The following is a 27,097-nucleotide window of genomic DNA, read 5'->3' on the forward strand; positions in this document are numbered from 1 at the left end:
CTACCAAAGAAAACCACAGGGCTCTATGGGCGCCAGGAGTCGAAATCGACTTGATGGCACACTTTACCCCTTAGGCAGTGCTGCCCGCTGGGAATGGGCACAATCCCAGTGTTCCTCACACGCAGCCTAACCCAGGCTGGGCGTCCCTAAACTGGGTTAGGCTCCAAGTGAGTACAGCCTCACCATTTTAAATAGGGTTACTCCCTTTTTGTCCCAGCCTATGACAGCAGCTTGATTCACCCAAACAGAGCAAGTGCCGTTTTCCATATAGCTTCATCTCTGCTTCACCTAGCTCTGCATGTGTACTTAGAAGTCCCACGGTCCTGATGAGAGTAAAGCATACAACAGCAAAACAGTTGGGGAATTCTGATTTTTTATTCTACAAACACTATTTTTAAAAAAATCTGTAACCACATACATAACCTGGGTTTCATGATGGAAAGCTAGTTCGGTTCACTGACCACGATATTACATTTATGCAGTAGAGCGAAGCCCGTAGAATGCTCACTGCTGATGCATTCCTAAACATAGGCCAAACCCACCATTCTGAGAACTGTAAACAACAACAACACGTGGCTTGCTTGTTAACTGAAAACCTGCAGCACCGAACATGGAACACACATTAGGCTCACTCTTAGGATTATGAATAGGGTAAGCAGCCTGTTCTACCCTAATCTGGGAGCTGTGCATCAGTGTTCACCCTAACAGGAATTTTCAGACATTGTGAACTACAACTCCCATAATCCCCAGCCAAAGGCCATTGCAGGCGTAGATGCTGGGAGTTGTAGTGAACAACATCTGGGAATCCCTGTTAGAGGGAACACTGCTGTGCATGCTCCCGTTTTCTGCTCATGTGCGAGGGAAAAGCAAGCTCAGAGGTGCTGGCAGCAGCTGGGCTGGAGGGCTTTTCCTCTGACCTTGTGAAAGAGCTGCATACCGCTACTTTGGCCCAGCTGCTACTTAGCAATCACTGCTGGCGCCTCCGACCTTGTTTCCCCCTTGCACACAAGCAGAAAACCGGAATGCACACAGCTCCTGAACAAGGGTGGGACGGGTCTCCTGCCCTATTCAGAACCATCTGAGCCAGCCTACTCGCTGGTAAACTGTAAGATCAGCACAATTAGGAGAAGCATGTGGAGCCCTCTCTTCCTTATGGAGTGGGGAAGCTCAGTCCAGCTCTGACAGTGGAACTCCCACCTGTGGTTGCATTATCGTCTCTAAGTCTATACAAAATCTATAAAAATAAATCTATAAAAATAATACAATAGTAACGACCCTATCTTTGAAACACAACTTTCCATACTTACATCAAAGCATGGAATCAACCTGCGTGACTCCCCAGTATATATATATCTGATGATCTTGCGGCTATTGCTTCATGGCAGACAAGTGTCATACGGGTCTCATACAACTTAACAGGAAATCACCATTCTCTTCAGCACCCACAGGGATGCACACAATTGCATACACACTTGTAGATTTGAATGCAAACAGCCTTATTGCTCTTTCGTCCCAGTCTTGTAATCCCATGTTCTCAAATTCTCTGGTTTAGTAAAGGTGCAATAGATGTGCAGGCCTGATTGCAGATCCTGGATCTCTGAAAATAAAATAAAAACCAGGCCCATAGAATAAGTTCTTTGCAAGCCTCCTCTGCTCTTCTGAAGCAGCTCTCTTTTGCTTGTGGCTAGGACAAGCTCCCAGAGCTTTCTTCTGAACATAACATACAGCTCAATATTTTCACATACAATGTTCAATAATTTTAAAGGACATAATTGTGTAAGAATAAATCTGATCTGCCGTTTTAGTCAATTATAGAAATTTTTAAAAAAAGAATAAGGCAGCACCTTTAAAAACAAATATTTTAATGCATGAGCTTTTATGGGCTATAACCCACTTCCTCAGATGCAGGGTAAAAGCAAGCATGGCCAGTTACAGGCAGATACTGACAAAGATACAGGTAGTGACTAGCCATTTGAAGTGGACATGGATCAAGAAACTGGCCCAGGTACAGACAGATATCAGGGCCGTTCACAGGACTGTTAGCAGGCAGAGATTTGGGAGCTGTGTGTGATGTTCGATCATGTGTGAGCAAACAACTGAGGAAAGGGGAGTGATCACATACATAGGAAGCTGCCTTCTGCCAAGTCAAACCATTGGTCAGTCTAGCTCAATATTGTCTACAGACTGGAAGCAGCTTCTCCATGGTTGCAGGCAGGGGTCTCTCTCGGTTATCTTGGAGATGCCAGGGAGTGGAACCTGAAACTTCTGTATGCAGATGCTCTTCCCACAGTGGCCCCATCACCTAAGAGGAATATCTTACAGTGCTCACACATGTAGACTCCTATTCACATGCAACCAAGGCGGACTCTACTTAGCAAAGCAGATAAGTCATTCTTGCTACCCCAAGACCAGCTCTTCTCCCATAATGTGAGAGAGGAGCTGGGTAAGATGGCATTGTCCTACCCAATCTTGAACCCAGCACTTTAACAAGGTAGGAGGAAAATCGGGGGTGGGGACAGCTCCCAAAGTTGGGTAGGGCACTTGTTCTACCTAGTTTCTGACCACGTGAACGGCCTTATTATGCTCTTAAGATAGTATGTTTGTCACTACCTGCCTGTAACTGACCATCCTTCCATGTCTCTTCTGAGGAAGTGGATGATAATCCACAAAAACTCATGCATTAAAATATTAGCTAATTTAAAAGGTGCTGTCTTCCATTTGTAAAGAAACTATACACAATGCTGGGCCCCTAATCAAAACAACATTTTACCGCAACTCAAACATATTCCCCATTCCCTGAGTTAACTTGGAACACACTTGCAAATACATAAGAGGAAGACCCATAAAATAGGTTATCTGCAGACCTTCATCTCTTCTGGAGAAGCTCTCTTTTGATTGTTGCTAGAACCAGGGGTGCAAACCACCTAATAGCGCAGTGGAGAAATGACTTAACTAGCAAGCCAGAGGTTGCCGGCTCGAATTCCACCTGGTATGTTTCCCAGACTATGGGAAACACCTATATCGGGCAGCAACAATATAGGAAAGATGCTGAAAAGCATCTTCTCATACTGCACGGGAGATGGCAATGGCAAATCCCTCCTGTATTCTACCCAACACAACCACAGGGCTCTGTGGTTGCCAGGAGTCAACATTGACTCAACAGCACACTTACCTTTAGAACCAGGGGCATTACTAGGTTAAAAGGGGTGTTGTGGGCCTGGGGCTTAAATAAGAGATTTGAGCCCCAGGCCCACAACACCCCTTTTGATAATTTGTTGGAGTTTAATTATCAAAAGGGGTAGAATAATTGCATATGTTGTTAAAGTCTCTAATGTTATAAAACAAAGCCAATGAAGGTGGAAGCAGCAGAGAGCTTGGTGAGGCCAAGAGCTCTCTCCCATGCTCTTTGCAGGTGCCTCCACTGCTGCCCTTCCCTTCTGGAAGAGGGCATGGAGGAGAGAGGGGGCCAATGAGATTCGGGGCTGAGCTATTCACTGGAGGCCCATGCCGCCCGCCCCAAGATCCACCCCCCAAATGAAGCCTCTGGCTAGATCTGGCCTGTGGGAAGTCTTTTACTGCCCCACCCCCCACCGGATATCCTGAGGCATCATAGGAGCTGGAATCCACCTTACAGCACCATCCTGTGTGTTTTTTACTAGGAAATACAGTGTACCCAGTGAGGCTGTTCCCAGTAAGCATGCCTATGACTGCAGCCTAAAAGCTTGGGGGGGGGGAGGAAACATAAGAACAGCTCTGCTGGATCAGGCACAAGGCCCATCAATTATTAATTTGATTTCTATACCACCCTTCCAAAAATGGCTCAGGGCAGTCTACACAGAGAAATACTAAATAAATAAGATGGCTCCCTGTCCCCAAAGGGCTCACAGCCTAAAAAGAAACATAAGACAGACACCAGCAACAGTCACTGGAGGTACTGTGCTGGGGGTGGATAGGGCCAGTTACTCTCCCCCTGCTAAATAAAGAGAATCACCACATTAAAAGGTGCCTCCTTGCCAAGTTAGCAGGGGTTAGCATCTCCTCTAGCATGCTGTTTCACACAGTGGCCCACCAGATCTCTCTGGGAATCCTCTGAGGTATGTGCATGCCCTCTCTCCTGCTGTTGCTCCCCTGCCACTGGTACTGAGAGGCACTGTGCCTCTGAGGCTGGAAGAAGAGAGAACATGTATTTGGGGCTGGTATGCACTCCAGGTACCCCACTGACTCGACAAGAATAAAGCTTATTTTCTGGCCATTATCCTTGGTTAAAAATTAAGGGTTCTTTAATGCGGGGGCGGGATCTACAAGTAACTAAAACTGCTTTCCATTATCTTTTAAATGATACATTCAACGTAGTGATTAATGTGCTGAAAATTGACCTTGGCCCCCACACACCAAGTCATGGTTGGTTCTGGCCCACTGGGACATTTAAGTTGTGCGTCCCTGGGCTAGAACAAGCTCCCAAAACCTTTTGAGAGTCTATAGCCCACACCTGAGAGGGTTTCTACTGAGCATGACCCAACAACAATTAAGTGGGGGAGGGATTTGCTCTGCTCTGTACTGGCAGGTACAGACAGATTTGTTTCAATACTTTCCTTTACCACTGCTGCTGATCATACTTATGGCAATAAACAGCATGAGTTACACACACATTCATTCATTCAACCCAAATATAGCCTACTTACAATGAATGGGGAGTCTTCTGTCATTTTTCGCAGCAAATTCCTCAATAACAGCATTGAAGCTTATTTCCTTTGCTAGTTTGCTTTCTATGGATAGGATGGCCAGACTGCTCAATCTCTCTTCAGTCATAGTTGCTCTCAGGTAATTCTTTATTTGCCTCCGTTTACGAAAATATGGCACACACGAAGACACTGATACAGGAAGCGTCTGGAAAATGCGCAGAGCACTGTCGATATTAGGAAACATATCTCTCAAATTATGTTTGGCAATGACATTCAGGATACCCAATGGGTCTGTTGCCTCTGGACAGACGGTCTTAATGAAATGTTTAAAGCTAAGAAGCTCTTCAGAGAGAGATATGGCACATAGATCCTGTGGGTACATTTGAGAAAGGACCATGCACTTCTGAAAACACTCTGCCTTGCTCACCCTTTCTAGAGTCTCCATGGTTAACACTGAAAACTTCTCCTCAATGTCTTGCATAGCGTTAAAACGGCGTTCCAGTTCGCTGACAATGTTATCCACCGTTCTGTAAAAGGTGTCAATAGAGAATGTGTCCTCTTCAAATAAAGTATCGGCCTCATCATCTGAATTTTCCTCAAAAAACATTACGCGTTTTCTTTTCTTTGTTTCTTCAAGGCTTTCAGCGGCCACTTCAACCTTTCTGGCTTTTTCTTTGGCACATTTCAGTATCGCTTCAAATTTTTTTTTACATCTCATGCCGTGCACAGTATCAATTAACGTTTTAAGAAGACCGCATGCAGCTGTTAAAGTGATTTTCTTGGAGCGCAGCTTTACATCCACTCGGTCTATTTCTTTTAAAATCTGGCACCACACCGAGCTGATGACTATGAATGAGCGCTTTGACATCTGCTGCTTTATCGATGCTGCCTGATACACTGACTCAGGAGGCATGTGTGTGTCATTCATGATGGCAGTGAGCGTGTTGAGGATTTCAGGCAACTGCATGGAGACAGCTCTTACAACTCTCATTTTTGCTGACCACCGTGCTGAGCTGTCTTGCCTCATAGAAATTTTCAGATTTTTTCTCATGATATCCCAACAATAATTTGAGATTGAAAACAATTCAAAAAGTCGCTGCAAAGTGCCAAAATATGTGGGAAATTGTGGAATGAGTGATGCCGCGTGAACTCCTGTGAGATTTAAACTGTATACAAAGCAAGGGACATAATACGATGATCCATATTTAGCCAAAATTCTTGATTGAACTCCATTAAATTCCACCACATCTGATGCATTGTCATAGCACTGACCTCGGCAGTTATCCCATATTAGTCCTTCCTGTTTTAATTCAGCTTCTAAATCCTCTGCCAGGCTCTCTCCATTTTTGCCCTTGCAGTCATAAAAGCCTAAAAATGACTCCTCAACTGTCCAGTTATCACCTACCAATTTCACATACCTGATGATTTTGCTGGTTTGCTCTGTGGGAGAAAAATCAGGCATGCAATCAATCATCACTGAAAAGTATTTGCTTTTTTTAATTTCAGCCACTATGGTGGTTTTCACTGTCTCTGCTAAAGTAGCTATAAATTCATTTTGGATGTTGCTTGAAAAGTGTGAGTCCATCCTGGTTGGAGACTCCTTTACGTAATTAACATATCGCTCCAAAACAGGATCATATTTACTTATAAACTCCACATATCCTAAAAAGTTACCATTGCGAGGCTCGCCAAACCTTTTCACTTCTCCCCACAGGGAAAGGTTCCTTTCACACAAGAACAAAATAATTTTTAGCAGCCTTTCCAGGACTGTGCACCATTTCATGGTGTCGTCGTTCATCTGAGCTTGCAACTGACTTTCAGTGGCACCTGATTTTAACTTGTAAGACACCTCTGTCCATTTTACCATGCAAGTCATGTGCAAGCTGGACGTTTCATGACTGGGAATTGCTGTACTCAAATGTTTCCAGTTGGTAAAACCCTTGTCAAGATCTGCAAAAGCAGCCAGAGGTTTGGATTTATCCGTGAATAAGAGGCAAGCAAAACAAAACAGAGCCCGCTTCCTTTCACTGAAGATCAACCAGCTTCTAAGTATCTTCTCACCATTTGCAAGCACTTTGTGAAACCAACTCGCATTGAATTGTCTGCCATGTGCATCTTTATAGGAGGAATAATCTTTCTCTAGATCCTGATGAGGACCTTTTCCTATCAAAAAACACCTAGTTTTGTCATTTATCTCAGAAGGCCAAGTGCCAGGATCATGTGTCAATTGCAGATGTGGAGATATTTCCCCTGGGTGTTTCAGATCTAGGCCTACAGTGTCATCTTCGATTTCAGTCTTTATGTGTACCTTTAGATCTATGTCAAGGCCAGCAGGCAAACAAATTCTATCATCAGTACTTGTAGGCCTGTTTATCGCTGCTTCACAAGCCAACTCAACTCGTGATGAAGAAACAGTAGCTTCCAAAGGCTCTTCCTTTACTTCACAAGTTGTCTCAATTCCTGATGTAGAAGCAGTAGCTGGTACAGATCTGTTGTCCAGCCAGAACTCCACAGTTCTCTGTTGCTTTTCAAGCACCTCATTGCAAGAGCTGGCTGGTTTCTCTTTTGCATCCCCACTTGGGTATCTGCGTTTGTTCATGATGAAAGCACCTGCAGAATAAACAAAGTGTAGCAAGGAAGATGCTGAAAGGCATCATCTCACAGGGGTGTACCATGGTTGAATAGGGCCTGAAGACAAGATTTTAAAATGGGCCCCTTGCTGCCTTCCTCTCCTTCTCCTGGCCCCATGTCTCTGCTAACTATCCCAACCACAGTTACAACTAATACAACAGCTAACAAAGCTGAACTTAGGAAACATAGGAAACTGTAATATACTGTGTCAGACCATTGGTCTATCTAGCTCAGTATGGTCTCTATACAGACTGGCAGCAGCCTCTCCAAGGTTGCAGGCAGGAATCTCTCTCAGCCCTATCTTGGGATGCTGCCAGGGAGGAAACTTGGAACCTTCTGCTCTTCCATCCCCTGAGGGGAATATTTTGCAGTGCTCACACATCAAGTCTCCCATTTATATGCAACCAGGGCTGACCCTGCTTAGCTAAGGGGACAAGTCATGCTTGCTACCACAAGACCAGCTTTTAAGTACAGTATATGAAGCTTCTTTGGTTACAACTATGCCAATTCAATATGATTTATTTCTGAGTGCACGCACACTGTGCAGGATTGGGCTTTCAATCAGCAAGACTCCTTTTTGCAGGAATCTTTCAGCTCTGCCTTGAATTTCCACTCAAGGCAGAGCATGTATTGTCCCATTTTGCATTTGTTAAGGTATTTTTTAAGGTAAAGTGTATGCCAGCAGTCACCAACCAAAAAAGCCTCCATTTTCTCAGTAACTAAAGCATGCAGCATTCGGCACCAATGAGCAATCAATGAATGGATTTTTAAAGCAAAAAAGTATGTTTCATACTGGAAAGAGCTGAAAAGTAATTGTTATAAAAGTTAAATGATATTTTAAAAACATACACAAAGAGTTGTCTTGTCTTCACTTTGGGACAGCAAGAAACTTCTCTGCCAGCCTGCTCCCTGCTGGAGGATCGAGCTCTTCAGAAGCTGGCATATCCTCCCTAAATGCCTACCTGGAAGCAGTAATGGGCTGGATGAGGGAGAATAACTGAATCCAGATAAGTTGGAGGTACTTATTGTGCAGGGTCAGAGATGATTTTGGTCTCCCTGTTCTAGATGGGGTCATACTTCCCCAAAAGAAACAGGTTCGCAGTCTGGGAGTACTTCTGGATTCACACCTCTCCCTGGTTTCTCAGGTTGAGGCGGTGGCCAGGGGTACTTTCTATCAGCTCCAGCTGATACGCCAGCTGCGCCCATTTCTCGAGCTCAATGACCTCAAAACAGTGGTACATCTGCTGGTCACCTCCAGACTTGACTTCTGTACTGCGCTCTACGTGGGGCTGCCTTTGTACATAGTCCGGAAACTACAGTTGGTTCAGAATGCGGCAGTCACGCTGGTCTCTGGGTCATCTCGGAGAGACCACATTACTCCTTTACTGATGGAGCTACACTGGCTGCCAGTAGTTACCGCCAACTCGTTTGGTGGCTACACAGAGATGGGCCTTCTCAGTCGCTGCCCTGAGGTTGTGGAATGCGCTCCCTGCTGAGATACGATCCTCCCCATCTCTGGCAGTTTTTTAAAAACACCTAAAAACCCATCTTTTCAGATAAGCTTTCTCAGGTTTTTAAATTTTTTAGGTTTTAATCTCTAGTTTATTTTTAAATTTTTAAATTGTTTTAAGTTTTTGTATATGTTCTTAACTTGTTTTATGCTATTGTTAACCGCTCAGAGACAAAAGTTTGGGGCGGTGTACAAATTTGATAAAATCTATATTATTAATTCTCCTGGGTGTGCCTTGGAATGTGCGTCCCAGCGCGCAGCTGGTTGGCTGGACAGCGGAGGCACCTGATTGCCTGAGGCGCACCCAGGAGAATTGGTCGCCATGACAGCGGTGCGGGAGGTGGCAGGCCCAGGAGGAGGGAAAGAAAGTGGGTGGGGGGAGGGCAGAAGTGGCGGTGGGGAGGAAAGGCGGCTGGGCCTGGCACGGGCCATCCGTGGTTAGGAAGCGGCGACTGTGGCAGAAGGTGAGGGGGGAAGAGGTAACCGGCCCCAAAGAGTGCGGGGGTGGGTGGGTCGGCTAGTACCGTAAATAAATAAATAAATAAATAAATAAATAAATAAATAAATAAATAAATAAATAAATAAATAAATTCCTGAACACTCTGGCCCCCTGTGTCTCTTTAACTGACAAACAATTCGCATGCAAATGCTAATGCATTCTTCTGCTACCTGAGTGGAAGGCTGTAACATGACCCAGAAGGCATTTCTTTTCAGCTAAGGAGAAGTACTGTGAAAATAGATCGGCCAGGGCTGAGGTGCCAAGGAACATTGTTTGGGGTGTCAATTATGGCTCATCATGCTCACCTGTGGCTACAGGTGGGGGGGAGGGGCTGTGAGAAAGAGGCTTGAGCAGCTGTGCAAGCCCGCATGCTGGCTCTTCATATTCTGCCCCTGGCCCCCACCCGGAGACTGGCCCGCTGCTGGGCCCCTACCCTGCTTGCTCTGGAGCTTCTCTCCTTCTTGTCTCCTCCTCAGGTCCTTCCTTCAAGTTTGTTTGTTTTGCAAACTGCAATGCCACTAGCTTCCCGTGTGCCTCCCTACTAATCAGTCAGGGGCACATGAGGCAGGCAGCACCACAGCTGCAGGGGATACTGGGCGGGAGATGGCAATGGTCAACCCCTCCTGTGTTCTACCAAAAGAAAACCACAGGACTCTGTGGGCGCCGGGAGTCAAAATCAACGTGATGGCACACTTTGCCTTTACCCTTAGCAAGACCTCAGAGGAGGAAGGAGATTGTCATAAATTTATTTGGGCATTTATTTCTTGGTTTTCTACCAGCAATATAGTGGATACGCCATAGGAACAGAGGAAGCGGCCTTATACTGAGTCAGACCATTGGTCTATCTAGCTCAGTATTGTCTTCACAGACTGGCAGTGGCTTCTCCAAGGTTGTAGGCAGGAATCTCGCTCAGCCCTATCTTGGAGAAGCCAGGGAGGGAACTTGGAACCTTCTGCTCTTCCCAGAGCGGCTCCATTCCCTGAGGGAAATATCTTACAGTGCTCACACTTCTAGTCTCCCATTCATATGCAACCAGGGTGGACCCTGCTTAGCTAAGGATAAGGGGACAAGTCATGCTTGCTACCACAAGACCAGCTCTCCTCTCTCAGAGAGATTCTGTGTGAAAGGCCAAAAAGATGCATTTGCACTACACAACATACACTACTGCATATATGCTTTTTGCTACACAGAGATAATTTATCCGTAACAAGATGCTGCCTTTGTTCTCCTTGTCCAGCCCTCAAAGTCAAATCTCTACTATTTTCCTAATATAGATCATCTGGAGAGGTTTGCCTTCTCTGTTGCTACCCCTGAACTTTGGAATGCGCTCCCTACTGAAATAAGAGCCTCTCTATCTCTGGCAACTTTTTAAAAGGCTCTAAAGACACATTTATTCACCCAGGGTTTTAATTAGATTTTTAGTTTTATTTTTTTAATATTTGGTTTCTAATGTTTTTAATGTTTTCAGTGATTGTAAACCACCCAAAGTTTTGAGTGGGAAAGAAATTATTATTATTTATTTATTTATTTACACAGTAAGACAGGTGTTATTGACTGGTTTGTTTTATCCAGACATCGAGTCCTTCCCAAGGACCTGGGATGGCTGAATTTTAAAATCTTAATAATTAATAATTTAATTATTTAATAATTATTAAATAATATTTTATCTTCTATTAGGAAAAAATATTGGGGTTTTAATGTTTTCAATGAATGTAAACCACCCAGACAAAGTTTTGAGTGGTAAAGAAATATTATTATTATTAATGAAAGCAATGTGGGAGGAAGACTAAGAAAGAACAACAGTGGCAAGGGACCAAAAGGAAGGCTGAGGGAGAAAGTGTGGGGGGAGAAGCTACATCACGGAATATGGGGTGGGGGGAAGCAGGTGGCACTTGAAAGAGAGGGAGGGGAGCCAAGAGCAACAAGGAAACCTGCATCAAAACTCATCCCCAATGAAATCGGTTTTGTTTTCATCTGTTGCATTGCTGTGGCTCTTCCAAAATACCCCATAAAAGGTTTCGTGTGTGTGTCGGTGTGTGTGTGTTGGGGGGGTGGGGTTTGCCGGAGTTTTTTTAAGGACACACCAGCCTCTGGGGCTTGAGCCTGGGCGGGAAAGAGCCGCCCCACTGATTGGGCAGGGAGAAACTCAACCTGCTCGGTCTCCAGCCAGCCGTGCAGCTGGCTGCCCTTGGGGGGGCAGGAGGGGAGCGCTGCTGATCCAATACCTGCTGAACTCAGTGTATATGTTGCTCTTTTGCATGCTCACTCCCATCTTAATTACCTGGCCGTCGGCTGAGCTCCCGGGAAGAAGACCGCGCGCAGCGAAGAGGAGGAGCCGCAGCCTTCCACTTGTGATAGGCTGGGACGCGCTGAGCACAAGCGGGCCGGACTCCGGAGCCCGCCGGTCTGTGCTTTGGAAATCCGGGGCATAGGGCAATGTTTTTTCTTGACGCATGGAAGACGGCGCCCGGGAGTCCCCCTGCAATACACCTCAAAAGAAGGTCTCGGGATGAACACGCCAGGTGTTGGGGAAAGGAGGCCTCTTACCTTCAGGTTGCAGCGAGTTCCTTAAGGCAGCTCTGGAGTGGAGGCTGAAGGTGTTTAGCAGTAGCCTCTATTTTTGCTGGTGCTTTTCAGTGTCCCCAGGAGGAGGACAAGAGTGTGGGGGGAGGAAGAGGAGAGAAGAGCACTAAGGAAAGAATCCCACCCACTCCTAGGGGAGTCTCTTCGCTGACTCCACCTCCAGTCTCCGGGATCATTCGTTTCCTCCAGGGATTATTTTCTGGTTGGAGTCGCCATCGCTCACGTGTCCCCAGTCAGGGAGCACTTGAGCAAGACAATGGCGAAGGCATTTGCCCCTTAGGTTTCTCTATCAGGTCATAGGAAAGTTGCCTTATACCAAGTCATCTCCACCTAGCTCAGTATTGTTTGGCAGCGGCTTCCCCAAGCTTGCAGGCAGGAGCTTTTTTCAGCTCTCTCTTGGAGATGCAAGCAAACATGTAGACTCTCTTCCCAGAGCGGCTCCACCCCCTGAAGGAAACGTGCTCTTACGTAGTCTCCCATTGAAATGCAAACCAAGGTGGCCCCTGCCAAACAAATCAACCCGGCATGGTGATCTTTGTCTCAGCCGAGCACCTTGTGTGTGCTAGAACTCTCAGTACTAACTTCATGACTTTTCTTTTAGATACACCTTATGAAAAAAATATGTTCCTGAACCTCATATTATTGTCTTTCCTTATGTGAATGTTAAGCTTTCTGAACGTGTGCTTTTGTCTGTTCTTGTTGCCAGCGTAAGCCTAAATCATCAAACTAACTTGCTTAACTTTCCATCTTGTTTATTTATTATTTCTCTATGTAAACCACCCTGAGCCATTTTTGGAAGGGTGGTATAGAAATTGAATGAATGAAAGAATGAATAAATAAATAAATAAATAAACTTTGCCTTGCCAACCTTGCTTTGCTTTTTCAGGTGTGCAGGAGAAGCTCCTGAATAATATATTGCCTAAAACTGGGTTGAGCGGACTCTGGCTGTACAGTGCCTGTAAGTCCAGACAGCTCTAGGTTGTTGGAGCCTTGTCTAAGCCTGGTCAGTGGCTTTAGATCAGTCTTCAGCTGGTGGCAGCCTACCCTGAAGGAGTGGCGTGCTCCTAGATTTGGGATCAGAGCAATCTCTCTACTGAGGGTAGATCACAGGAAAGCATAGTCGCCCCATTTCATCACATAGGGTCTTCTAGTTCAACCCCCTGCTCCATCCATCCAGGGAGGCCACAGCATCCCTACTTGTTCCCTGCTGTTTCTGAGGGCAGGACTAGAACCAATGGGTTGAAATGGCAAGGGAGCAGATTTAGGCCAGTAATTAGGAGGCATTTCCTAACTGTAAGGGCTACCTGACATTGAAATAGCCTGTCTGGTGGGCTCTCTTTCACTAGAGGTTTTCAAGCAGAGGTTGGATGGCCATCAGACTGTCAGGAATGCTGTAGGAGGTTCTTGCACTGAGCAGTACATAGGAAGCTGCCATATATTGAGTCAGACCATTGGGCTATCTAGCTGAGTATTGTCTTCACAGATTGGCAGCGGCTTCAAAGGTCTCTTTCAGCCCCGACTTCTGATTCCATGAATCCCGACTCCCAAACCACATATCTCTCAGCCAGGATCCATAACTGAAATGAGCTCAGAGGGGAGGGGCATGAAAGCTAGTTCATCCCCACCCCACTCAGTGATGTGGGTTTTCCGGGGGGGGGACTGGCTGCTTTCCAGAAAATACCATGGATATCTGCAGGGTTGGGGCTACAAATTCACCTCCCACTTCGATGTGCTATCTATCATCTTTCAAAAAGCGTGTGAGAACATCCATTAAAATTAGGGTTCCCATATTCTGGCTTTCCAAATCCAGGTGCCTAATTTGCATATTATGTAAATCAGCTTGAAAATATTTTTGGAGCAGAATAGTGACTGCACATTTTGCTCCATAACTCCACTTCCACAAGGGCTAGAGCTTAGCTTTATTTATTTATTCATTTAAATGAAATCTGAAATCTGGGTGAATCTTGGTGGGCTAAGCAATAGATGCTTAAAATCCAGGTGAAACCCGGAATTTCGGGGGGCATGGCAACTAATTAAAATGTTCAAATCATTTTTTAAAAGAAAACATTACAGCATTACAAAACAGATGACCAAGGAAGGGGGGGGGGACCTATCAGATAGCTACCACTTTGAGAACTCTTCTTGAAAAGCGGTATATAAGTAGTAGTAATAGTAGTGCAGAGCTGTACAAATTCTGCCCTCCTGCAGATGTTGACCTACAACTCCCATAAACTCTGACTATTGGCCACTGTGGCTGGGGATTAGGGGAGTTGTAGTTCGAAAACAGCTGGACGGCCAAATTTGTGCTAACTGGGCAAAGAGGCACCTTTTACCGTGGTGATTCTCTTTTTTTAGCAGGGGGAGTAACTGGCCCTATCCACCCCCAGCACAGTACTTCCAGTGACTGTTGCTGGTGTGTGTCTTATGTTTCTTTTTAGAATGTGAGCCCTTTGGGGACAGGGAGCCATCTTATTTGTTATTTCTCTTTGTAAACCGCCCTGAGCCATTTTTGGAAGGGCGGTATAGAAATCGAATTATTATTATTATTATTATTATTAGTAGTAGTAGTAGTAATAAGCAGATTGACTTTTATTAGAGAATGTTTAACATATGGTTTACAAAAGCAACAGTGAATAGAATTTCCCGATAAAACACGGCCGCGTACTAACTAATGTGTGGTTGCAATGGTAGTGAGAATATAGGACTGTACGTGAGTTCCTACGAGTTTGGGTAGAGTCCGGTTAAAAGAGTTCAGTGAGAGGAATGTCCAAAAGGTCCAAGGGAGGGACAGATCCCAGCCTCACCTTGCGTGTGGCCAGCAGGGCCGTGCCAGTCTTCTTCTGCCAATTGCAGCCTCTGGGCGTGGGTCCTTGATGGCGGAGGGTCTTCTCCAGGTCCAGGGGGTCCTCCAGGGGTGTTGTCAGCAGGAGTTCCTGGCGTGGTCAACCGCTGTGCTGGGCATGGTTCGTTTAGCCTGCAGATCAATTTCTATCCCACTGTAACAAAAAATAAAAACGGTTGGGTCAAAACAACAAATAAATAGCACACATATTTCAAAAACAAACAAGGTCACTTTCGCACCAATTCATGCGGAAATTCATGCAAAGCCGATGGTTTATTAGACACACTAAGGTTCGCTCCCAAAAAGGCACAGCAGCCACAGACCGACAGAGTACAGCTGCTGGCAAGCAAAAGAAAACTATAACTCCCAGAATGCCTTGCATTCAAACAGGAAGGGAGGGGGGAGGACAGCAAACCCAAGCAGCCCTTTGGTTTTCCGGCTGCCAGATTGAATCTGACTTGTCAGAAGGTTTGGAGCACAAAGGCAGGTCTTTGGTAAGTGCTGGGTACAGATGAAAAAGCAACCGTGCTGGCTGGGATGGGTGCTGGTATTGGTGGGACAGAGCCAGAAACAATAGCTTGGAAGGACATGAACTCAGGCTGCAGCAGATCTGCAGGCAGTGGAGGCAAGCCAATGGTGAGGAAGGGATTGAGGTATAAGATTGCCAACTTTTTAGCAGCAGTGCTTTTAACAGCGGCTTGAGCAACAGACTAGCCAGTGAGCCTGTTTTATCGCCATACTGTGCACTGCTTGGCTTGCTGAAAATCCACTGCTTTGCAGTGGGTAGGGTTAGCTCTTATCCTGTCTAGCCATAGGTAACTGATTGCCAAGAAATTGATTCCCAAGAAATTTAGGACCGACAAAAGGAAGTATTTTTTTCACGCAATGTATAATCAACCTATGGAATTCTCTGCCACCAGATGTGGTGACAGCCACCACCAGCCTGGATGGCTTTAAGCGGGGTTTTAGATAAATTCATGGTCTATCCGTTGCTACTAGTCTGGTGGCTATAGGCCACCTCCAGCCTCAGAGGCAAGATGCCTCTAAAAACCAGTTGCAGGGGAGCAACAGCAAGAGAGAGGGTATGCCCTCACCTCTTGCCTGTGGGCTTCCAAGAGGCATCTGGTGGGCCACTATGAAAAACAGAATGCTGGACTAGATGGGCCTTGGGCTTGATCCAGCAGGGCTTTTCTTATATGACCACCTTAGGGCAATCAGGGGTTCTCAAGCCTGGATCCCCAGATGTTATAGGACTATAATTCCCATCCTCCCCAGCCACAGTGGCCTTTGGGGGGATGGGAGCTGTAATCCAACAACATCTGGACCTAGGTTTGAGGGGGAAACCTGTCTTAGGCTGCAATTCTATCCTTTCTTAAAAAAACAAACACTGGAGAGCAAACGGAGTGGGATTTGCTTCTAGAGAGATGCATTGAATTGAATTGCAGAGTCTTATAGGTAGGTGTGTGTGTGTGTGTGTGTGTGTGTGTGTGTGTGTGTGTGTGTGTGTGTGTGTAGAATGTGACTTGTGGGGTTTTTTTTGGAGCACAACAGCAGATCCTGAGTAGACATGTGGCCTCCTTGCTGGCAGATATATGCATATCATAATTGTAAATTTACCTCTGAACATGTGCAGAGCATCCAGCCTTGGAAGTATGTGAAATAATGTAAAAGTCCTCCTGCAATCTGAGCAAACTGTCATCTCTCAAGTAGTAGTTTTCAAATATCTTGAGCAGGGAGAGAACAATCGTCCCTATTCCCCACAGCATCCCTCCAGTGGCTATTGCTGTTGTGTCCTTGGTGTTCCATGTGCATTGTGAGCCGGGTGGAAGGGCTGTTGTGGCTGGCTTTGGGGATGATGGGAGTTGTAGTCGAACCACAGCTGAAGAGCCTCAGGGCTTGGTCGCTGCTGTTATGGCCATTCACAAGGAACCAATGCATTCCAACTGTCATTTGTGGTTAGAGCCAATGTGGTGTAGTGGTTAGAGTGCTGGACTAGGACCAGGGAGACCCGAGTTCAAATCCCCATTCAGCCATGAGACTTGCTGGGTGACTCTGGGCCAATCACTTCTCTCTCAGCCTAACCTACTTCACAGGGTTGTTGTGAGGAGAAACTTAAGTATGTAGTACACCTCTCTGGGCTCCCTGGTGGAAGAGCGGGATATAAAATGTAAATAATAATTAATAATAATAATTTGTCCTAGTATATCTCCTCTCTCCATCTCTCCTTTGCTTTGCCCTCAGCTCCCAAAGTGCAGAATGTCATTCTTATTCCCATCTGGATTATCTCTGCCTTCAAGGGAAAGGGCTGCAGCAGAGCCAATGCTGGTAAGAGATTCCTGGGGGCCAGCTGATGATCTAGAAAGAAACGGAAAACATCGAAAGAAACTTGGCTCAGAGAGAGATGCAGCAAAGCATCCCTTCCTGATTTCTGCTGGTGCTCAGAAGCACTGTGGAGATGGAATGCTAGTTCGCGCTCCAGACACAGTCTAGATTAAAGGATGTGAGTGGGGGTGAGAAATATACCACTTGAAATCTAGCTGTTGGACAGTTGAGAAAACATGTTGATTGTCTTCGTGATTTTTGAATGGGGCTATAGCTTAGTGGCAGAGCATCTGTTCTGCATACAGAAAGCCCCAGTTTCAATCTGTGGCATCTTTACCTTGGACTGGGAAAGACCCCTACCTAGAATGCTGCTGCCAGTCAGAGTAGACTAGGGCTTCAGAACTTCAGCCCGCCAGCTGCTGTTAGCCTACAGCTCTCATCATCCTGACTATTGGCCGCTGGGGATGATGGGAGTTGTAGTCCAACAACAGCTGGAGAGCCGAAGGTATGCAGCTCTGAAGTAGACAGTATTGAGCTAGATGGACCCAAGGGTCTGACTCAATAGATGGTCGCTTCAGTTCTCTTCAGGAGAATCCATAACTGGAAAAGCCCCCAGGAGGACTGCTGCCAGCCAGTGAAACGATGCCGACCTAGATGGAGCAAGGTGTGACTCAGTAAAAGATAGCTTCTTGTGTTCTTGGGTTGCTTGAAGTGTTTTTTAGTATCTCATTTGTACAATGGCACAACTTTGTTGAGCCACCTAATGGCGCAGTGGGGAAACGACTTGACTAGCAAGCCAGAGGTTGCCGGTTCGAATCCCTGCTGGTAGGTTTCCCAGACTATGGGAAACACCTCTATCGGACAGCAGCGATATAGGAAGATGCTGAAAGGCATCATCACATCCTGCCCGGGAGGAGGCAATGGTAAACCCCTCCAATGTTCTAGGCGGCAATATCAAGGCAGTGTGTGCGCACAGGCATTCAGAGTGGGGCCTTCCTGATTAAACCTGAGTGGGATCTAAAAATATTTGAGGGGACATCAAAATTGTGTGAGCACACACGCACACCTTAAAGCAGGCATCCCTAAACTGCGGCCCTCCAGATGTTGCTGAACTACAACTCCCAGCATCCCTAGACACAATTTTTTGTGGCTGGGTATGCTGGAAGTTGTAGTTCAGCAACATCTGGAAGGCCGCATTTTGGGGATGCCTGCCTTAGAGGGAACACTGAACCCCTCCTGTATACTACCAGAGACAACCCACACACTTTACCTTTACAATTTTGTTACCATCAGTAGTTTATACTGGAGGTTCCCAAGCTTAGGTTCCCAGATTTTGTTGGATGGGATGGGAGGAGAGCTGGTCTTGTGGTAGCAAGCATGAATTGTCCCATTTTCTAAGCTGGGTCTGCCCTGGTTTGCATTTGAAAGGGAGACGTGTGAGCTCTGTAAGATATTTGCTTTAGGGGATGGGGCTGCTCTGGGAAGAGCCCCTGCATGCTTTAAGCAGAAGGTTCCAAGTTCCCTCGCTGGCATCTCCAAGATAGGGCTGAGAGAGACTCCTGCCTGCCTTGGGGAAGCCGCTGCCAGTCTGGGTAGACAGTACTGAGCTAGATGGACCAAAGGTCTGACTCAGTATAAGGCAGATTCCTATGTTCCAAAATTCTCTCAGACAGCTTCCTTGCCTGTGGCTGAGATGCTATGAAGAGACTGAGGCCTCTTTATTCTTGCAGGGCCTGGTTACTTTTGAAGATGTGGCTGTTTATTTCACAGAAGAACAGGCAGGCATTTTGGATCCAGGCCAAAGAGCCTTGTACAGGGATGTCATGCTGGAGAATTATGGCAATGTGGCCTCGTTGGGTAAGGACCGCCTTTCTAAAACTGCTACCAACATTAGAATCTCATGAATTAGTACTGCAAGTCAAAGCAAGAACTTGCTTCTCTCTAGAAGACCTGCTCTTCCTTGCTGCTTGGACTTTTTTTGGAAGCAGTTTGAGTTGGACTTTTAAATCTTCCAGCCACTATCTGGCTGGTGCTGCTGTTGTTCCCTCTGCCCGAGAGCTGTCCCTGCCTTGCAGAGTGAGGCTTCTTAACCTTGCTGCTAGCACAAGAGTGCCCAGGCGAGGCTCTGGGGGTAGCTGGTGGTGGACTACGACTCCCATCATTCCCTGCCACAATGTCTATTGCAGTGGAATGCAATGCAGTGGGAGTTGTAGTCCAACAACATCAGGAGAGCCTCAGGCTGGCTGCCCTGTGCTATATTTCCCAGTCTGAGCTTCCTAGTGCCGTGCAGACTGGCCAGTAGAAACAAATGATCGGTTGCCTAGTCCCGCCAACATCTGTAGACCTTTCAGTGTGTGTCAGTGACAGATTAGGAATTCAGCTGAATATCTCATCATGTTCTCTGTTGTTTTCTTTCCTAAGACACTTCTCCAGTTTGCAAACCTGACCTAATCTCCCGGCTGGAACGAGGGGAGGATCCATGGGTCCTCGATTCTCAGAGTTTGGATGAAGTGGAGGTCTCTGTTATCCACTCCGGTAAGAGAGTTGGGATGAAAAAAAAAGTTTTAAATTTAATTTTCAGAGCCAATGACAAATATTCATTCATTTATTTTACTTTTACATTCATATCCCACTCTTCCTCCAAGGAGCCCAGAGTGGTATACATGGCTATGTTTCTTCTCACAACAATCCTGTTAGGTAGGTTAGGCTGAGAGAGAACTGACTGGCCCAGAGTCACACAGTGAGTCTTATGGCTGAATGGGGATTTGAACTTGGGTCTTCCCAATCCTAGTCCACCACTCAAACCACTATACCATGCTGCCTGAAACTGTAAATTTTGCTGTGTGTGTATGTTGAGAGAGTCTAGCTCATTCATTCATTCATTCATTCATTTCATGTATGTCCCACTCTTCCTCCAAGGAGCCCAGAGCGGTGTACTACAAACGTACGTTTCTCCTCACAACAACCCTGTGAAGTAGGTGAGGCTGAGAGAAAAGTGACTGGCCCAGAGTCACCCAGCAAGTCTCATGGCTGAATGGGGATTTGAACTCGGGCCTCCCCGGTCCTAGTCCAGCACTCTAGCCACTACACCACGCTGGCTCTGTTTAGTGTTGGCTATGTTACACTCGCCAACTTTTTATTTTTCAGCTTTTACATTTACACTGATACAATGACTGCCATACCGGACAAGGGTACAGGAGCCCACCCAGTAACGTTGCATGTACTCAAGTTGTACATATTGTACAAATGATAAGGCAGAAGGGTATGCCCATTGAAAGTAATGGGCATACTTTTGTGTAATGTTAATATTATAATGCCCTTATACAAATCTATGGTGCAACCACATCTGGAGTACTGTGTACTGCGTACAGCTTTGGTCACCGTATCTTAAGAAGGATATTGTAGAACTGGGAAAGGTGCAGAAGAGGGCAACCAAGATGATCAAGGGCCTAGAATACAAGGGTATAGAAACTGAATTATTATTATTATTATTATTATTATTATTATTATTATTATTATTATAGCACCTTTCTTATGAGGCAAGGCTACAACACCTGGGGCTATTTAATTTAGAAAAAAGACGACTGTGGGGAGACATGATAGAGGCCTATGAAATCATGCATGGGGTGGAGAAAGTGGATAGAGAGAAATTCTTCTCCCTCTCTTACAACACTAGAACCAGGTGTCAGCTCGTGAAACTGAAGGTCGGGAAATTTAGGACCGACAAGAGGAAGTACTTTTTCACACCGCAAATAATTAATCTGTGGAATTCTTTGCCATGGGATGTGGTGATGGCCACCAGCTTGGATGGCTTTAAAAAGGGCTTAGACAGATTCATGGTGGACAGGTCTATCAATGGCTACTAGTCTGGTGGCTGTGGGCCACCTCCAGCCTCAGAGGCACGATGTCTCTCAATACCAGCTGCAGGGGAGCCACAGCAGGAGAGAGAGGGCATGCCTTCACCTCTTGCCTGTGGGCTCCCCAGAGGCATCTGGTGGGCCACTGTGTGAAACAGGATGCTAAACTAGATAGGCCTTAGGCCTGATCCAGCAGGGCTGTTCTTATGTTCTTATGAACACTTGTACAAGTTCTTGTGTGAATGACTGTAACTGCACGAAAAGTGAATCTGGGTACAGACCCCTCAAATGCAGGTTACAGATAGCAAGTGTATTGTTGTACCTGTGTTCAGCATAATGTGTGAGTCACTGTATCTTCAGCATAACATGTGAATAAGTTTGGCGAATAACAGGATGAATTGAGGGAAGAAGGAACATAATTCCTTGATATTTCAAGTCTGGCAGGGTCTTCATGGTTTCTTTCTTTCCACCTATCTCTCCATCTGCTTTCTGATATTTCTTTTCATTGGGCACAGGAGTGAATCTTATCTGTGTCTCTCTGTCCTTCTTGCAGGTCACTTCAGGAGGAAGCATTTATGTCTAGAGTGCGGTCAATGCTTTACTCGAAAATCATCCCTCACTAGACACCAGAGAATCCACACAGGAGAGAAACCATACAACTGCTTGGCATGTGGGAAAATTTTTTCTCAACACTTTGAACTCGTGAGCCACCAAAAAGTCCACCTGGAAGAGAAACCATATCAGTGCTGGGAGTGCGGGAAGTGTTTTGTTTACAAATCAAAACTCATTGTGCATCGGAGGGCCCACACAGGAGAGAAACCCTACAAGTGCCGGGAATGTGATAAATGTTTTGCGTACAAATCATGCCTTGTGAGTCACCGGAGGCTGCACACAGGAGAGAAGCCCTACGAATGTTTGGACTGTGGGAAATGTTTTGCTCAGCAGTCAGCGTTTGTGATTCACCAGAGGATCCACACGGGAGAAAAACCTTATAAATGCACCGAGTGCTGGAAATGTTTTCCTCAACTATCGGACCTCGTGAACCACCGGAGGGTTCACACCGGAGAAAAGCCCTATAACTGTTTGGAATGTGGAAAATCTTTTGCTCAGTGTTCAGCCCTTGTGATACACCACAGAGTCCACATTGGAGAGAAACCCTATACCTGTTTGGAATGTGGGAAAGGTTTCCCTCAGCAATCAGAGCTTGTGAAACATTGGAGAATCCACACGGGAGAAAAACCCTACACGTGCTTGGAGTGTGGGAAATGTTTCCTTCAACAAGCACACCTCAGTGGGCACCAGAGAATCCACTCAGGTGAAAAACCTTACAGCTGTGGGGAGTGTGGGAAAAGTTTTGCTGACAAATCGAACCTTGTGAATCACCAGAGAATCCACACAGGGGAGAGACCTTTTAATTGCACTGAATGTGGGAAATCGTTTGGCCAAAAATCACACCTTGTGAGGCACCAGAGAGTCCACACGGGAGAGAAACCCTATAACTGCACAGAGTGTGGGAAATCTTTTGGCCAAAAATCAAATCTTTTGATGCATCAGAAAGTCCATTTGGGATAGAACCTGAAAATATGCTCTTTTAAATCTGAAATGCCAAATTCCTTCTTAAAGAGATGTTTTCTCCACATAAGAGAAGCCATTGGCTTGGGAATCTCCAAGACCTTAGTCTTCATTGGGCTAAGATGAAGGGACGGCCCAGCGTTATTTCCCTGTGAACATAAGGAATGGGTAGCAACTTGCCCTACAGTGTTGCAACCAACTGGTGGTTGCTCTGTGGTGGCAGTGGTGAGGGGAAGGACAATGTGCCCACAGACATTGGACTGAGGCATGCTGGGAAGTCATGTTATCTCCCAGGAAAAACAGCACAGCAGGAACAGCAGCACTCCTGCTAACCGGGCAAGAAGGCACCTTTCAAAGTCATTATTCTCTTTACATTTAGCAGGCGGAGAGCAACTGGCTCCATCCAACCCCAGCACAGCGTCATAGGAACAAAGGAAGCTGCTTTACACCAAGTCAGACCCTTGATCCATCTAGCTCAGTTATGGTCTACACGGACTGACAGCCACTCTCCAGGGTTTCAGGCAGAGGTCCTTCCCACCACTTCCTCAAGAAGCCAGGGGTTGAATCTGGGACCTTCTGTGCACGCAAAGCTGAGCTTACGCCCCCATCCCTCCAGTTGCTGGGGGTCTACTTTTTTTCTTTTTAGACTGCCATCACTTTGGGGACAGGGAGCCTTCTTATTATTGTGCTATGTAAACCACTTTGAGAACTTTGGGGGTTTTTTGGTTGAAAAGTGGTTTATCAGTCGTGGTAGTTGTACTTAATAGTAGTAGCTTTGGCTTATCTATTGGCCAGAGGACTGGCAACTGGGGGATTTTTCTTCTCCTCGTACCAGAAAACCTGGTTCAGCTCTCTATTTCCCTCTGGTTTGCAGAGGTGAGCGGGGGAAATAATCTGGCTTCATTCACCAGTTGGAGGACCATGGGCTGCTGGGTAGTTGTGTATGGATCTGTACCTGTGTTCAACATAATAATCTGGCTTCATTCACCAGTTGAATTAAATGAATGAATGAATGAATGAAATAAAGTAAGTCTGGATAGGGCTTTTATGTGGTACAGATCTGCACACAGGTATACTGAACATGCAATGTATGTTTGCACATTATGTTCAATACTCGTATTAGTATACAGTGCGCACAGGTACCCTTATGCACACATTATGTTGAACGCAGATACAGCAGGACATATTTTTGCACCGAGTTTCACTGCACCCAGTTTCACCCAGCCTGCATCCAGCTTCACTTTTAAAATGAACACAGGTACAGTCATTCACACAAAAACGTGTGCGTTTGTGTGTACAGACATCACCAGTATTAGATACCATATCTACCTGAAGGGAAAAGGGCCTTGAATTAAAGATGACCTCCAGTTAAATTACACTACTTGTGGGGGGAACCCTAGTCGGTCTTCCAGGTAAATAGTGAATATCCTGCATTTGCTGATGCTCAAATGATTCAATAAAGTATTGAATTCCTGTAACTCCTGTTGTGTCCTCTATTGGCTCTCATTCTGGTTAAATGAGGCAGGCTAAAGCAATTGGATTGATGATACCTGCTGTCTTGGTTCTTGGACAGATGGGAGTGGTGAGGTAAACATAATATAAAATAAAAACAATATATCCCATTCAAAATTTTGCTCATGCACATGCTTAGAAAGCATTTATCTGCTAACCCCTGCTAACTTGGCAAAGAGGCACCTTTTAACATGGTGGTTCTCTTTATTTAGCAGGAGGAGAGTAACTGGCCCTATCCACCCCCAACACAGTACCCCCAGCACAGTAGCTCCAGTGACTGTTGCTGGTGTCTATCTTACGTTTCTTTTTAGATTGTGTGCCCTTTGGGGACAGGGATCCATCTTATTTATTTGTTATTTCTCTACATAAACCGCCTGGAGCCATTTTTGGAAGGGTGGTATAGAAATCGAATACATTAATAAAATTTACAAGACTCTATATGCACCCCAGATAAGTTTCCAGGATTTGGTTGGAGAAATTTTCATTTCCTCATACCTTGTGGCAGCAGGGGAGGACTGCCACTGGTCTTTTAACTGCACCTTAGGATAGGGGTTTTCAGCCAGGAGTACTTGAACCTTGGGGGTACTTCAAAGTCTTCTGCCTCCCTGAGTTGCTTGCACTGGCTCCCTCTCCAAGAGGGGAGGAGGGAGGAGTGTCAGGCAGCATCCCTCCCTCCTTCTCTCCATGTGACTGGCTGGGTAGGTGCTCAGAATCAGCCTATCCCTCCCGCAGCCTGATAGGCTCAGCAGTAAGGGAAATGCTGGCTGATGCTTAGCCAATCACATGGACAGGAGGAGAGAGAGGTGGGGCCAAGTCAGGGGTCAATTTTGAGAAACTTCTTAAAAATGAGGGGACTGCTAAGAAGGAAGTTGAAAGGGAAAGTCAGGAGGGTCAAATTGAAAATGAGGTGGCTCCCAGTAGAGGCATGGAACACAGCAGCATTTGACATCTCACTTCAGATGCTGCAATACCTTTGACCACCCCTGCTCCCAAGCCTTTTAAGGTTCTTAGTCTTTAACTTCCTGTTTTAATGGTTGTGTTTATGTTGTGCTTTAAACTGCCTTGGTAACATTTCATTTGAAAGGTGGTCTGTACTTGAAATCAATAAATGAAATGTGAAACATATAAAACTCATCAGGGTCTTAACAATTTGCTTTTATTCTGTCTACTTTTTGAGATTCCTTCTCTCCCTTGCTCTGAGTACCTGCCATTTATTCCAGTAGGTGATGCTAGAAAAAAGAACATGTGCCCAGAGTGTGGAAAAAGTTATGCTCCGAAATCAAGGCTGGTCATACACGGGCGAGTCCACATGGGAGAAAAGCCCTATAAATGCTTTGAGTGCGGGAACTGTTTTGTTCAAAAAGCAAGCCTCACGAAACATCGGAGTGTCCACACAGGAGTGAAGCCCTATAAGTGCTTGGAGTGTGGGAAATGCTGCACTGGGAGTTCAGACCTTGCCAGCCATCTGAGGGTCCACATGGACAAGAAACCTTTCAACTGCTCAGTGTTGGAAAAAATTTGTGGACTGCTCCGCCTTTGTGCGACACCAGAGAATCCACACGGGCAAGAAGACCTACAAGTGCTTGGAGTGTGGAAAACTCGTTGGGAGCGCTGGCCTGGTATACCATCGGAGGGTCCACACACAGGAGAGAGGCCATATCATTGTTTAGAGTGTGGGAAAGGTTTTGGTAAGAAAGCCAGTCTTTTCCATCACTAGAGAGTCCGTGCAAGAATGAAACCTTACACATGCTTAGAGTGCGGGAAAGATTTCCCCCAACAATTAAACCTAATAAGCTTAATGGCGCAGCGGGGAAATGACTTGACTAGCAAGCCAGAGGTTGCCGGTTCAAATCCCCGCTGGTATGTTTCCCAGATAGTGGGAAACACCTATATCGGGCAGCAGCGATATAGGAAGATGCTGAAAGGCATCATCTCATACTGCGCGGGAGATGGCAATGGTCGACCCCTCCTGTATTCTACCAAAGACAACCACAGGGCTCTGTGGCTGCCAGGAGTCGACACCGACTTGACGGCACACTTTACCTATTGTTGTAGTAGTAGTTGTATTTATAAGAGCTTACATTAGGGGTCTAATTTATACAAACAGCAGGCAAAATGGTAAACCAGAGTGTGGATTGTACCAAATCAGACTGGAGGTGGGAGCTACATGATAAATGCTCTGCCATACAAAGAGTGAGAAGTCCCTGCTGTAAAAAATCTATCACGTCAAACAGGTTTCTAGCATAGCTTCTTCCCTGATACACTAGATTTCCAGGTGCAGAGATTTTGTTTTTCTTTGTGGTGTCTGTCAGCCTATGTAATTCCCTCACCTTTACTGTGCCTTAAGTGGAAGAGAAACAGACGTATCATTTTATCCACTATTTGTATGAACAAGGCTCAAAAATAAGGATCTCTGTTGTGGGGAATTATTCTACCAGACAGCGCATGCCATCAGTGAGGAGAGTGGTTGCCCAGGGCGCCACACCTATGCCCCTGGCTCCCACATGCACAAATACTGCAGCAAAGCAACAGAGATTCTTGTTCTGGCAGAGCTGGAACAATTGATTCATCAGCTGGCGGGGAACCTACATAAGAACAGCCCTGCTGTATCAGGCCTAAGGATGCCCATCTAGTCCAGCATCCTGTTTCGCACAGTGGCCCACCAGATGCCGCTGGAAGCCTACAGGTAGGAGTTGAGGGCATGCCCTCTCTCCTGCTGTTACTCCCCTGCAACTGGTACTCAAGAGGCATCCTGCCTGTGAGGTTGGAGGTGGCCTATAGCCCTCTGACGAGTAGCCATCGATGGGTATGATAGACCTCTCCTCCATGAAGTTATCCAAACCCCTCTTAAAGCCATCCAGGTTGCTGGCTGTCACCACATCTTGTGGCAAAGAATTCCACAAGTGGATTATGTGTTGTGTGGAAAAGTACTTTCTGTTTGTTCGTCCTAGATTTCCCGGCAGTCAATTTCATGGGATGACCCCTGGTTCTAGTGTTATGAAACCTACTTTTTATTGCTGCTCACTTTCCCTCTTGCGCTGTCTCTTCAGCACCAAAGTTGTTGGCAAAGGGTGGGACCCCAGGTGA

The 27,097-nt window shown here is 45.9% G+C and overlaps 2 protein-coding genes across 2 annotated transcripts; one reads left to right on the forward strand and one right to left on the reverse strand.

The window, feature by feature from the left end:
- Positions 1-356: 356 nt before the first annotated feature.
- LOC128342586 (zinc finger MYM-type protein 1-like) lies at positions 357-11,770 on the reverse strand. Its single transcript, XM_053290017.1, has 3 exons — positions 11,604-11,770; positions 4,683-7,292; positions 357-1,597 (listed from the first exon to the last, which is right to left on the reverse strand). Coding segments are annotated over exons 2-3 (2,601 nt in total). The 5' UTR covers positions 7,282-7,292; positions 11,604-11,770; the 3' UTR covers positions 357-1,595.
- A 3,308-nt stretch (positions 11,771-15,078) lies between these two features.
- On the forward strand, positions 15,079-25,144 carry LOC128342658 (zinc finger protein 501-like). Its single transcript, XM_053290309.1, has 5 exons — positions 15,079-15,241; positions 16,989-17,072; positions 18,800-18,926; positions 19,491-19,604; positions 21,480-25,144. Exons 1-5 carry the CDS (start codon positions 15,119-15,121, stop codon positions 22,496-22,498), a joined length of 1,467 nt encoding a protein of 488 aa, XP_053146284.1. The 5' UTR covers positions 15,079-15,118; the 3' UTR covers positions 22,499-25,144.
- Positions 25,145-27,097: the final 1,953 nt, after the last annotated feature.

Source organism: Hemicordylus capensis, chromosome 2 (genome assembly GCF_027244095.1).
Source record: "Hemicordylus capensis ecotype Gifberg chromosome 2, rHemCap1.1.pri, whole genome shotgun sequence".
Taxonomy (NCBI): Eukaryota; Metazoa; Chordata; class Lepidosauria; order Squamata; family Cordylidae; genus Hemicordylus; species Hemicordylus capensis.

Bases quoted from the DNA above. Each gene is read 5' to 3' on its own strand.
- LOC128342586 (XM_053290017.1), bottom strand. From the start codon at position 7,281: ATGAACAAACGCAGATACCCAAGTGGGGATGCAAAAGAGAAACCAGCC.
- LOC128342658 (XM_053290309.1), top strand. From the start codon at position 15,119: ATGCCTTGCATTCAAACAGGAAGGGAGGGGGGAGGACAGCAAACCCAA. The intron at 18,927-19,490 runs GTAAGGACCGCC...TTCTTTCCTAAG, and splicing joins TGGCAATGTGGCCTCGTTGG to ACACTTCTCCAGTTTGCAAA. The intron at 19,605-21,479 runs GTAAGAGAGTTG...TCCTTCTTGCAG, and splicing joins GGTCTCTGTTATCCACTCCG to GTCACTTCAGGAGGAAGCAT.